General features: G+C 32.7%; 1 protein-coding gene across 1 annotated transcript in view; it reads left to right on the top strand.

The window, feature by feature from the left end:
- Positions 1-12,676, top strand: part of LOC143921200 (voltage-dependent T-type calcium channel subunit alpha-1G-like) — a 182,652-nt gene that overhangs the window by 151,894 nt on the left and 18,082 nt on the right. The window contains exons 11-16 of the mRNA XM_077444390.1: positions 1,061-1,293; positions 5,232-5,340; positions 8,509-8,610; positions 8,697-8,880; positions 8,950-9,613; positions 9,819-10,028. Of these exons, the coding sequence (XP_077300516.1) occupies positions 1,061-1,293; positions 5,232-5,340; positions 8,509-8,610; positions 8,697-8,880; positions 8,950-9,613; positions 9,819-10,028 (1,502 nt within the window). The remainder of the gene's footprint in view (positions 1-1,060; positions 1,294-5,231; positions 5,341-8,508; positions 8,611-8,696; positions 8,881-8,949; positions 9,614-9,818; positions 10,029-12,676) is intronic.

The raw sequence follows: 12,676 nt of genomic DNA, 5'->3' as shown, positions 1-12,676 counted from the left end.
AACATTCGTGCGATAGGATTATGGAATCTCGTGGATGTGAAAGAAATGAATTGGAAAGTTTGACAGCAATGGTAAAAAAATCAATGGCTTAAATACGAGTATATATTCCCTCGACGTTGTAAAAAAGAATTTTGAAATATTTCAATATCAAATCAAAATTTTGACAGTATAGCTGTAGCGCAATTCAAAAACGATTTAAATTGTTTATTTACAAACATATGTATAGAAATAAATAAAATATGCTTACAGGTGCATCATCTCCGCGAGTTGAATTAAATATCATACTTTTACTGCAACCTAAAAATCAAAAAATAATATTTAAAATTAGAATTATGAAATAATGTTGCACAGCAATATGAAATAATGCGAAAATTCACCAGCTATATGTTGTCTCCTTAGCAATAGTTTAAGCGCCTTTGCTAATCATCTTCTTCAATACACATTTATAAAGATTTTATGTAATTTAACAAACATCGATATTTAATTTTAATAGCGTTTAGAATTATATTTATTATTTTTAAAATTTAAATTCATTTCATACAAAAACAAATGAAGCTATTTTTCACACGCGATGGAAAATTTCAACAAATGCATATGTATGTACCTAGATAATTATTTTTTTTATGAAAAACACACACATATGTATTCCATTACATACATATGTATTCTAATACATATGTAGCGTATAATAGTCATTGGTAAACTGTCCGAATAATGATTTATCTCAAGAAAATTGCGAATGCTGCAAAGTACAAATTCGCAGATGATAATATTGAATAAAACTTTAGTCGACACTTTTTTCAAGACACAAATTTTCATCTTCATTCGCAAATGATATTGTTGTTTTTAATAATTTAATAAAGCGTTAAATAATTCCGTACAATTTTTGCCTAGTGTGAGGCTCAACCGTTATTCGTCAACTGAAGTTGGATAAAAATTAACAAATGAATTGAACAACAATTTCAAATTCACATGCTTTTGAAATGCAATTTATAAAAAATCTGATGTGGTTCTACTATTTGCGTTATGGTATTGTATTGTTTCAACTTCGAATTTTCAGATTGGCTCATTTTTTATGATCAACCTATGCCTGGTCGTCATAGCCACCCAGTTTGCCGAAACGAAGAAACGAGAGATGGAGAGGATGAGACAGGAGCGAGCCAGGTTCAACTCCACCTCGACGTTGGCATCTTCGACGAACAACAGCGAACCGGCTACGTGTTACGCCGAGATAGTCAAATACATAGCACACCTGTGGAGAAGATTCAAGAGGAGACTCATCAAGAAAATCAGGTCGGGAAAGAGCCTCTAATTAAATACGCGCTTCTGTTACCCGTCAATATTTGTCAGCTCCGAGTCCTTTGTCCTCCTCGAAGGAGCGTTAAAGGTACCCGTCTCTACAAAAGAGGCTTAAAACATCGAGCACTCGTTACGGGGAAGACAATGAGGCTTCGGTAAGCCCTCAATGGGGCTTTGGCCTTAATGCCGATAAGCTCGTCTCGACACTTTACAATAAGTTTTCTGTTTCGCCTTTGCCTTGACCGATTTCGCTAATATGCTCGACAGATTACTACATTTATGTATGTATGTATATATACTATGTATACATATCTAATCTCAGTGGAATTCTCGTTCTCGGTTGATTTGTTTGATTTAAAAGCGCTCTGAAGCAGATTTGATGGAATTTTGTAATGTAATCTCCAAAATTTGGCTTCAAATGATGTCTCTTAATAGTAATATACATACATGTACATACATATATACTAAGTCTATTTAATTCCATTTGATGTATGTGTGTAGGTCTAATTCCATTTCGCTCAATTTTTTGTTTCGTATAAAAGCACTTTATTTATTATGTTGGGTTAGTTTGTTTGGATTCCCATTTTAATGTTTGAAATACGATTTCGGTTGATTCAATCATCTTTGTATATATGTAGAAAACAGTTTAAGAAATATATATACATACAATTTAGAGTTTGCAGTTTAGTGAATAAAATGGTTCGGATTAAAATATTTTACATATATCTTTTTGGCACTGACTGCACTGAGCAACAAAAAAAATCACGTTTTTTAGTTACCAGAGCGGAAACTAAACAATCATTACTAAGTTCGAACCATTGAATTCGAATAGGACAATGATTTCTATTGGTTTGCTCTCGTTTATGAGATATAATAATAATAATAATAATTTTTAATCCAGACGATAGAGAAAATAGTGCAATTCCTATTGTCAATATAAACGATGTAGAGATAATACAAATTATAAAATAAATATAATAAATAATATATGTACATATAATAATAATAAATAAATAATTAATCAATAGATTGATAATATTGATATGAGCGTTTAAAATATCGAGATAGAAAAACAATCCCTGTAAGCGTAGTGAAATATAAACTGGTTCAATAAGTGCATAATAGCACGGAAAATATGTGTAAAAAGGTAATTTTTTTACTTTTAAAACTCCCTAGATAATTGATTATAAGTATTTAAAAGCAATAAAAATCACAATCAATAGAAAAAACTTTCGACTCTTAATTCCAATACTCACTTTTGGCAAAAACCAAAAAACTGTAAACAAAGAGCCTTGTAAAAATTACACGCCCATATATAATTTACGAACGCAAACCAACAAAAATCATGGTCATTTTCGAATTAAATGGGTTAAACTTGGTAGATATTGATCAATCTCCACTCTGGTATTTCTTTTTTTGTTGCTCAGTGTTGAAGAATTCATTGCTTCTGTCATGGTGACATTTATTAATTATAGCTACATATATGTATTACTTACATAATTGTAGTAAAATTATGAAGATACGATCTTCGAAAAAATATTAATAATAGTATGTACTTTTGATCGTAAAGATCGTTTGATACTTTTGATCGTAAAGATCGTTTGATACTTTTGATCGTAAAGATCGTTTGATACTTTTGATCGTGCAATAAGACCTGTTCAACTGTCATTGCACAAATCAAAAATTAATTTATTAAAAACGAATCAAGAAACCCAATGCATATACACATATGTTTATTTGAAACTTATTTTTAGCTCGAATATATAGGTACATAAGCTGTGTAATATAATACTTCTCGAGGAAAAAAGTTTCATCGGAAGCGATCTGGATCTTAAAAGAATTAATCCGGCATTAAATGTTTAGCCTGTAGCCTGTTTTAGTGAAGCGCTCTTCCTTTCAATCTTTTATCTGGATATAATGACTTCCGTGGAGCTTTTTCTTTATTATTATTATTCAGTTAAATTGCTCGATTCAATATAAAGACTAACTCCAATTTGAAAAAAAAAAAGCGATTGTACATACAACATTACACGAACTATTTTCCATAATGTGATATTACACTAAGAGCGAAATGGAATTATCTGAATATTTGGCGGCTTATTGTACCGCATGTATGTATGTATAATCACCCTGTTGCGAGTCCTCGCGGCTGAGCAGCCAAAATATTTGCTGAAGTATTCACGAGTGAGACACTCTCAAATGGAATCCTTAATGAATTCAACGTTTCGGGACACGCACCTAATGAAAAATGCATCGACGCATATCCGCTTTGTGCGGTTTCCACTGCCGGAAAATTTCCCTTTTTCCCCGGCTCGTTTCCGATGTAGTGGGAGAATTTCCAACCGGAAAAAATTCCACGTGTTTCTGTAATGTAATCCGCACGCGCCATAATTGATCGCGTGCATGGTATTAAATTCTCACGCAGAATGTGCAACTACTCATTATATTCAGTGAGCTCTCACTTGGCGTACACAGTGTATTATTAATATGATATTCAACATTTTAAAAGCTTAAAAATATACGTCTACATACATACGAAACGTTACAATTGAAAGTACATATAATGATATGAGTCCACTTTTCTTCATTTCGAGAAATATTTCACGAAACATTAAATATAATGTTTTTAATTTAACAATATTTAAAAATAATGGTGTCTTGTAATGCGTTTATTTTTTTTCCGAGATTCTGGACATATCGAATTAAAATAAGTGAATTAAGTCAAACAGAAATAGTGTTTTTGGAACTGAAAATTGGACTTTCAAATATAACGGCTCATGTGTACGTTGAGTGAACGCTTATTTTGTTTGAAAATGTTTTTAATACATGTAAATACTTTTATCATTCCAATATTAAGTCATTTTTGATCAAAACACCACGTTTTTGAGTGCATTATTTATCAGTATTTTGTTGTTATTTTGATTAGTGTGTAAATTAATGTACGATTTCGGTCAGTATTTGTTTAGGGTGTGATTAATTTGTATTGCAACGTGGGAACATGATTGAGAGTATCCACTGTCTGAGCATTCGTGGGTGAACAATTGAGACCCCGGATTAAGCTAACAGGACTCAGTAAGTTCTCGAACAAAGGATACGCTGGAGTTCTCACAGACCTGGACGAGTGCTTGCGTAAACAATAGACTCGCCAGGGTAGACCTTTAAGTGCCTAGACAATAGACACATTAATGGATCGGGAAAGCTGTGTTGGGCAACTTGTCCTTTATAAAGATTTACAAATGGTAGATCAGATTATTTTATAGCGAGCGGTGGATCCGTGTGGACCTCTTGAATCGGTGAATAAATGCTGTGAAGCGACTTTGGCCTTTCATTTGGAAACTGACTCAATTCAAATACTGTACAAACAAGTACATACATATTTATTACAACATGGAATTAGCTTATTACGTTCTTGTTTGTTCAACCATTGTTGTTTACTAATTACAGACTGTAACGATACACGTCTTCATTAGGCTTGGTTTAGATAATAATAACATCAGCATCTTTATTTTAGAAAAATTACTATTTTATTGAAAATACTGACCTAAATCGTAATGTAATACTAAACTATAATATGTATAAGGTAAGTTATTGAGTATTGTATTATTTTAATTTTATATTTGTATTTTTATTCATGTATACAGAACGATTGAAGATGTATTTTATATTTTTATTATATTCAATTTTTCGGCTTCTCTATATATTCTCATAGCTATCCTTTACGTATCCACCCTTCCACTTTTTTTCGAACTGCTTAATTATTATTTGTTTTTATACATTATCATATTGCACATGTTCGATGTTTCGTTTGTAAGCATGCGTATATTATTCGTTCGTTCGTTTGTGATTTTTTCCAATTCTTTCTCCGTTCGCTGTTCACTTTTGTTATTTATGATTTATCCTTACATCTGCCGATTGTTTCCTGTTCTAAATAGGTTGTACAAATACAGGCGAGAGCAGCAGAAGGAGGACAAGCTCGGGGAAAATCTGGCGCTGAGTGGAAAACCTCGACAGCACCATCCCTGTTGTCCGCGATTTAAATTGGTGAGTCGGACGCCATTTTGTGAACGTGTTTATAAATAATATAGCGATGATTTGTTTCGCGGGGTTGTGGGTGAGGAAAAACGTGCTGAAAAAAAAGGACTCACCAGATGACAAACGAGCCTCGTGACGGGTCCTGTCGGGCAGGTGACAGGTACGAACTCGATAACGGACACATCTGTTGACAGATGCGGTCTTAAAATTATATACACACAGTCGGATGAAAAATTTACAAATGGTATTCCGTTCCGAAAACTGTAATAATTTTCTTACCTAAATATTATATGTACATTTTTTTGTATGGAAGATTCACACATGATCACAATGTAAATTATTATATAAGAAAATATATTAAATAATAAATTATTATAATTTCATGGTATCCAAACACTTAACAGTATTCCGTGATGTTTCCTAATGAGCAGAATAACGTTATATCGTCATTCTTGGTATGTAGCTAATTCGATGCTAAGATTATACACCTGATAGTAATTTCGAACCGACGAATGTCTCATAATCATGTGTGGTCCAAAAAGTATGATGATAAACCATTCCTAAAAATTTTAAATGTGCAATAATCTTAAAAGCAACATTTTTTTGTCAGTTATTCAACGGACAGTAACTAAATAAAAAATAGTCAGTACGTATTCATAAAATCTATTATCAAAAAACATTAAATGGTAAGTAAAAAACAATAAATTATCAGTAACAAACGATAAACGGACAGTAAAAACCAATAAATGGTCAGTAAAAACAATAAATGATCAGTAAAAACAATAAATGGTCAGTAAAAAATAATACATTTTCAGTAAAAAACAGTGAATGGTCATTAAAAAACGATATATTTCTTGTGACACCACAAATGCTGAATTTCTCTGATTCTAGTAGTACAAACACCACTTGACCAAGACTAATATTGATATTTCCATAGACGCTTTTTTATACTGTCAAATAATTAGTTCTTGAAGCCTTTTTCTAACAATATTTCGTATATTTTTTTACAGGAATGTTCAAATCGTATATTGATTTGATTCCTATTTTCATGTTTTTCGATTATCTTAAAGATACATCATTGAACTTTTCATGTGAATGTGCTTCTTTTGGAATACTGACTAATTTAATTCAAATACTAACCCTTTTATAAATAATTTACTGATTATTTAAATACTTTTAATAACTAAAGCCAAACATACTGACCAATGGACTATTAGTAATACTAACTGAACATGTTGATATACATATTACTGACAAGTTATTTAATTTACAGACCAAAATATGGAATTTGTAACTGACAATTTAAATACATACAAATTTGAAATAGTTTAGCAAATTATAAAAAAAATGAAATAGGCGAAGCCCCGAATTATAAAATATAGATGAAGTAAAAAATTCATCGCAGCCGTAAAACTTTAACCGAAATTCTGTTCCGTGTTCTGTTCATCAGCCGGCATATTTCTCACGCCATCTCCATCACACCAAAATGCAATGATTAAGCATAAAATACATATGTATGTATGTGATTCTGTTTGATGTGGCAATTTAATATTCAGAATTATAGATGAGGACAATTGTCATACTATTTAGCAGTGTAAGGCAACAGCCCGCAACAATAGTGCACGGAAAACACTACTTCTATTCATACTATACAGCAGCTCTCATTCGTATAAGTTTTAGCCGAGTGCAAGACAAAATTGGCTTACATATAATTTACAGACGCGACGATACGACGCAATATTGCTTACATCATCAATATCATCAAGTCAGTATTTTCATAATTTGACGTTTCCGAAAATATTCATATGCGCATATGCACACTTTCGTTAGTACGCATGCACTCGCTACTATGACTTATATGTGGCTAAAGAAAACTTTACTTGATACGTTTCGGTGATGAATAGATATTGTTGGCTACTACTGTTACGTCTACGCGTACACATTACGGAATACATGAATGTGTCCATATACATATAATAGAATGTATCAAAGAATACTTTTCGCACTCCTGTTTACGTGCAGTTACCGGTTTGTGCTTTGCCAGTATAAATAGACCTTTAAAGACTACAATCTATTATTAAGCTCACGATGAACATTAAGAACGTTTAAGATGTGATGCATACTATGTACATAACAATATAACTATTCTATCGACCAAATCATATAAAGCTATGTACATACCTTAAACTTCACATCTAACCATATTGGGTACGTATTATTAGTTTAAATTTGTGACCTCTTTTTATATCCAATTGCAAATTTTATTATTTGATAACATTTCCCCGGAACAGTATTAGCGTGTTTTTCGGTTGCATGCGTTTCGAATGTACGTCATTCAACGTTAGTAACAAAGGCCGTGACATCACAGTTGATATTAATATTTTCACATATAATAATATAAATATATCGACGGTATATGTAAATTTAACACCCACGGCACATAAACATTCTGTCGATTCAGTATTTAATTTCCAACACGATGATCACATTGAGAAGCATTTTCAAAAATATGCACGCATTAACTGGCTCGCTTTAATATCGTTTTTATTTAATATAGCGTTTGCATGTTTTGAAAATACGTTTACGGCAGCCAAATGTATTATCCCGTCGGTCTTTTGGTATCGTACATATATATATGTATGTATAATATAATACAATAAGCAAAGTCAATTTCAGTAATAAAGGCTCGTTCCCGAGGAAATATTTGTACGTGCAGAATGGTGGCATTTGTAAGTGACACGAATCAACATCCAACGGAAAACGCGAGTCCCCCTCTCAAATACAATATTATATTAAATCCCATTCAAATTTTTGCCAAAATAATGTTATATATACTTGGAGAAAATTGCTCCGGCATCTGAAGCTAATCAAAAAATAAAATATATAAGGCGAACGCAGACGGGGGATTCTATTCAAAGTCTACCATAATGAAATTCGTCTTTCGAAAGACGCACGGCGAATTAATCTCAATACGGTATAAAAGAGGGGGTGAGTTTAAGATTGGGAGAGAAAAGGGTAGGGAGTCTAGGTCGCGAGGACTAAATATTAAAATTTTATTTGATTATGAAATTTAAAAATTTTGTAAATGTAAGCGCACTAATACTAACATTATCTATGTGCTACTTTATATATAATGTAATGCATATTTGAGTTGATAATTTTCTGGCTTCCGAGCAGCAACAATCCCTCCCACCCCCACCGGAAATTGAGGGCTTGGAGGAACCTCCGTCTCCTCGACCCCTTCTGAGAGCGGCATCCATCTGCATGTCTGAAAACGACGTAAGCGACAAATCTTTATATTTAAAAACCAAGCGTCGTGAGTAGATAATAAATAGCCATTACGCATTTAACAGTTTTGTTCGCAGAATGCTTCTGGGTTAGCGCTTTTGTCCCCGCCCTCTTTGAGTAGAAGAAGATCCTCAGTGATGTTCAGCGATGTGGTGGTCCTGCATGGAGCTGAATGTCAAGGAAGTTCTGGGGGATCTGGAACGTCTTTAGTAGCACCCGTTGAGAAGAATATTTGCTCCAGTGAAAAGATGACACAAACTGGTAAGTCAATCAGTAAAAAAAGCCATATCTTTTTAGTGCTATTAAATGATTTTTTTATAATATACATAGGTGACGGTAACATATGGCAGGGTAACCAAGCCCCACCTGCTGCCAATACTGATCTAGGACTTGGAGATGCAGCCATGACTTGTCAAGAACTTTTGGCCCTCTCAGGTGCACTATCGGCAGCTCTGCCTACAGGCCAGATGGCGCTCGACTCTTTCTTCGACTCTCTGACTAAAGGCATCTGTAAACGAAACACGACATCCACTCCAGCAGCCAATTCAGTGTCGTGCGATGCCCAGAGACTCTCCCCGCCCAACCAGATCATAGACATGGAGGACTTTTCCTGTTGCGGCGACATGCAACAGCTAGAGATGGGCATGACTCTGAAGAAAGAAAAGAAAAAGAGGTCAAAAGTCACCAGGGGTATCATAGGTTTTTTCAAAGCGATCTGCTCCGTGTTCAGCTGCTTTCGACGCGGGGTCAAAGCCCTGGTCGAGCACAAATACTTTCAGCAGGGCATACTCTTGGCCATCCTTATCAACACACTATCGATGGGCATCGAATACCACAACCAGCCTGAAGAATTGACCGTCATTGTTGAAATTAGCAATATTGTATTCTCGGCGATATTTGCCGTTGAAATGTTGCTGAAAGTCATGGCTGAAGGTCCTTTTGGGTACATCGCGAACGGATTCAACGTCTTCGATGGCATCATTGTAGTTTTAAGGTATCGTCTTATTTTATTTTATTTTAAGTAAAAAGAAAGATTAAATCATTACAATTTGCTATGCTATTTTATGAAGATGGGTTTTTAAATGATGCTAAATTTTTGTTAGCCTAAAAGATCAAATCTCTGACGTCTTTCTTTTAACTATCCCTTTAAAAATTTACTTTATATATGCATATATGCATAAGATTTCCGATATTTTCAGCGCTTTTGAACTTGCTCAAACGTTCGTCGGTGATAGAGAGCAGGCCGGAAGTTCCGGTCTATCCGTCCTGAGGACTTTCAGACTCCTCAGAATACTGAAGCTGGTTCGCTTCATGCCAAACCTTCGAAGGCAGCTGTTCGTCATGTTGAGGACCATGGACAACGTCGCCGTCTTCTTTTCGCTTTTAGTTTTGTTCATTTTCATATTCAGGTTGGTATTCGAAACTATTCTTTTCACTTATCATAATATATTTAGTATGATAATATTAAATTTGAATATAGTATACCAACGTTTGCATAAGCCGTATGTCTTGAATTGGGTTATCGTGTGATATCGGCAAAGTTAACGAGAAACCGAACAAGTTAGGCGTTACACGTTAATTGGTTGCAAAATTTAAATTAAACTCACCACCGTGCGCAAGTAGTCACGAAACTATTAACGGTGTCTGATTGGATTATTTGATGATAAAATCAAGAGTATATTTAATATTTGAATGTTTTTGTAGGTGTTCGATAGCAAACTTTCACTGTCGATTTTGATTTAACAAAAGTTCGTTTATATGATACAATATTTTAATATGTTATATTATATATTGTATTGTTGATTGTTTTTCTTCCTATATACATATGGATACGATTTTTCTTTATCATATAATTTTTATTATACTACATTTTTATACTTTTTTACACTTCTGTGTATACTATTATTATTACATATACATACTTACTGTGCGAATGTTCCTCTATTGCTTTTAAGATGTTTTTCCACTTATTATTCCACTATTACGATTAGGGGAAATTTATATTGGTTTTAATTTGTTTTTTTCTTGTGCGAACGATAACAAGTAAATAATCATTGTATTTTTTTTTTCTTTTGACGTCTCGTCAGTCGTAAGACTCGTATTACATTTTTCTAGTTCACGTCTTTTAATTTTGATCTTCATCGTAAAAAGAAAAGCGAGTTCACGCGGACCTAAGTTTGAAATTGAATTTAATTAAAACGACATAAGGTGGCCAAAAAAGGCACAAAAAAATAAAATAAAATGAAAAGAAAAGTCGGCCACTTTTACGCTCCGATTTGCCTTTTGTATTCGATTTCTTTTTTTTTTGTTTTATTTCATTGTTTTCAGTGGATTTTACGTTTTTGCGTATTGTAATTAACGTTTCGTAGAAAAAGTGAAACGAAATTATTTTACTAATTATACAAACAAAGCTCAAAACCCTTTGCGGTCATTATATCACATTATCTATGTACATTGACATCTCGTGATTACATTAATTGATCAAACTATTAATTTATTTTCGAAAAATACATAGATCATTACTCTTTTGGATTTCAATAGTGAATAGATAATTTTTATTGAAGTATCAAACATCGCGATTCAATTAACCACATTGCAATCAACATTATGTAACTTTTTCGCTTGATATTGAAGCTATTCTCGATTTATTTTCACCGGGATCTTTTTAATACCATGTTTTAATACCATATTAATTCGTTAAGTTTTGTCAGTGTTGCTATATAGCATACAATAATTTTGTTATATAACAATTCGTATACGATGTCGCCGCTTTGTCATGCCGCCCCAGGTATGCCAAGAAATTAAGGAGATTAATTTCTTCAAAATTAATTTTTGTAGATTACAAGTACGAATACATAATATAATAATTTTAAAGATAGAAAATTTAATAATAATTTGATTACTTGTATATTTTAAAAGTTACTTTTTATTGAATTTTATCAGAACTAATGATCATATTATAATACATACATATTTAGAAACATTATATATATATATATATATATATATATATATATATATATATATATATATATATATATATATATATATATATATATATATATATATATATATATATATTTACATATAAAACCTTTGATCTTAGACATTATATTCTTTTACATTATATTCTTATACAAAATTTATAATACTGTTATGTCAATTTTTAACTTTTTGAATTGACATGTTTAATCGAATAGGATTATTCATTAAAATCCATAATATGTAATACTAGATTTGTAAGCTAAATTGAATCAGCAATGCAATTCAACCCAAAATGAAATTTTAACTTATTATATAACTGTTTAATATTTACTTCAATAGCTGACCGCAAAGGGTTAAAACATAAATATTATCCTTTTCAAATCAACAAACCAACACTCGAAAATGGTATTTCATTGTCTAATTTTTGTATGGTCATCCATCGCTGAAGTATGTAGCCTTCCTCGCCAGCGCAGAATGCCAAGTGGTGGAAGGAAAAGGGGACTTTCAATGTCCAATCAATCCCCGAGGCATTCGCCAATTTCTCAAACACTATTTTAAGACTTAACCCCCCCACCTCCGGATAGCGGGGATGAGAAAGGGGGTAATAAATTTCGCCAGAAACTATTTCGACGGGAGACCCTCGTCGATCGGATCGCGGGGTAATGAGGTAATTCGACCATGGGTAAATTCTCTAGTGTCGTCAATTAATTAATCGACCCATAAATGTGAAATAATATATTGTTATTATAATTTGTTTTGATTACTTTTGCGTGTCGTCGGCTGGTCACCCCTTTGCATTTCCCACGTCCGATGCGAGTTTCAATATTTTGGCTATCGGATATTTATTTTTTTATTTTTTGTGAGGTTAATAAAATTAAATATGCATTTTCAAAGCACTATATCACTGAGTACATATTTGATATCGTATATTTGAGAGACACAGTCGTTTGTTGTTGTACTAGTTGTTGTTGATTTATTTTCGTAATTATTATGATGTGAAATTATTTTTGCATTTTCGTGCTACTTTTTAAGTGTTTATTGAATTTTTGGAGTTTTAAGACGACAGAAAAAG

This window comes from Arctopsyche grandis, chromosome 13, assembly GCF_051622035.1.
Source record: "Arctopsyche grandis isolate Sample6627 chromosome 13, ASM5162203v2, whole genome shotgun sequence".
Taxonomy (NCBI): Eukaryota; Metazoa; Arthropoda; class Insecta; order Trichoptera; family Hydropsychidae; genus Arctopsyche; species Arctopsyche grandis.
Note: the sequence above shows the minus strand (reverse complement) of the source record. Positions and strands in the feature narration are given on the sequence as shown.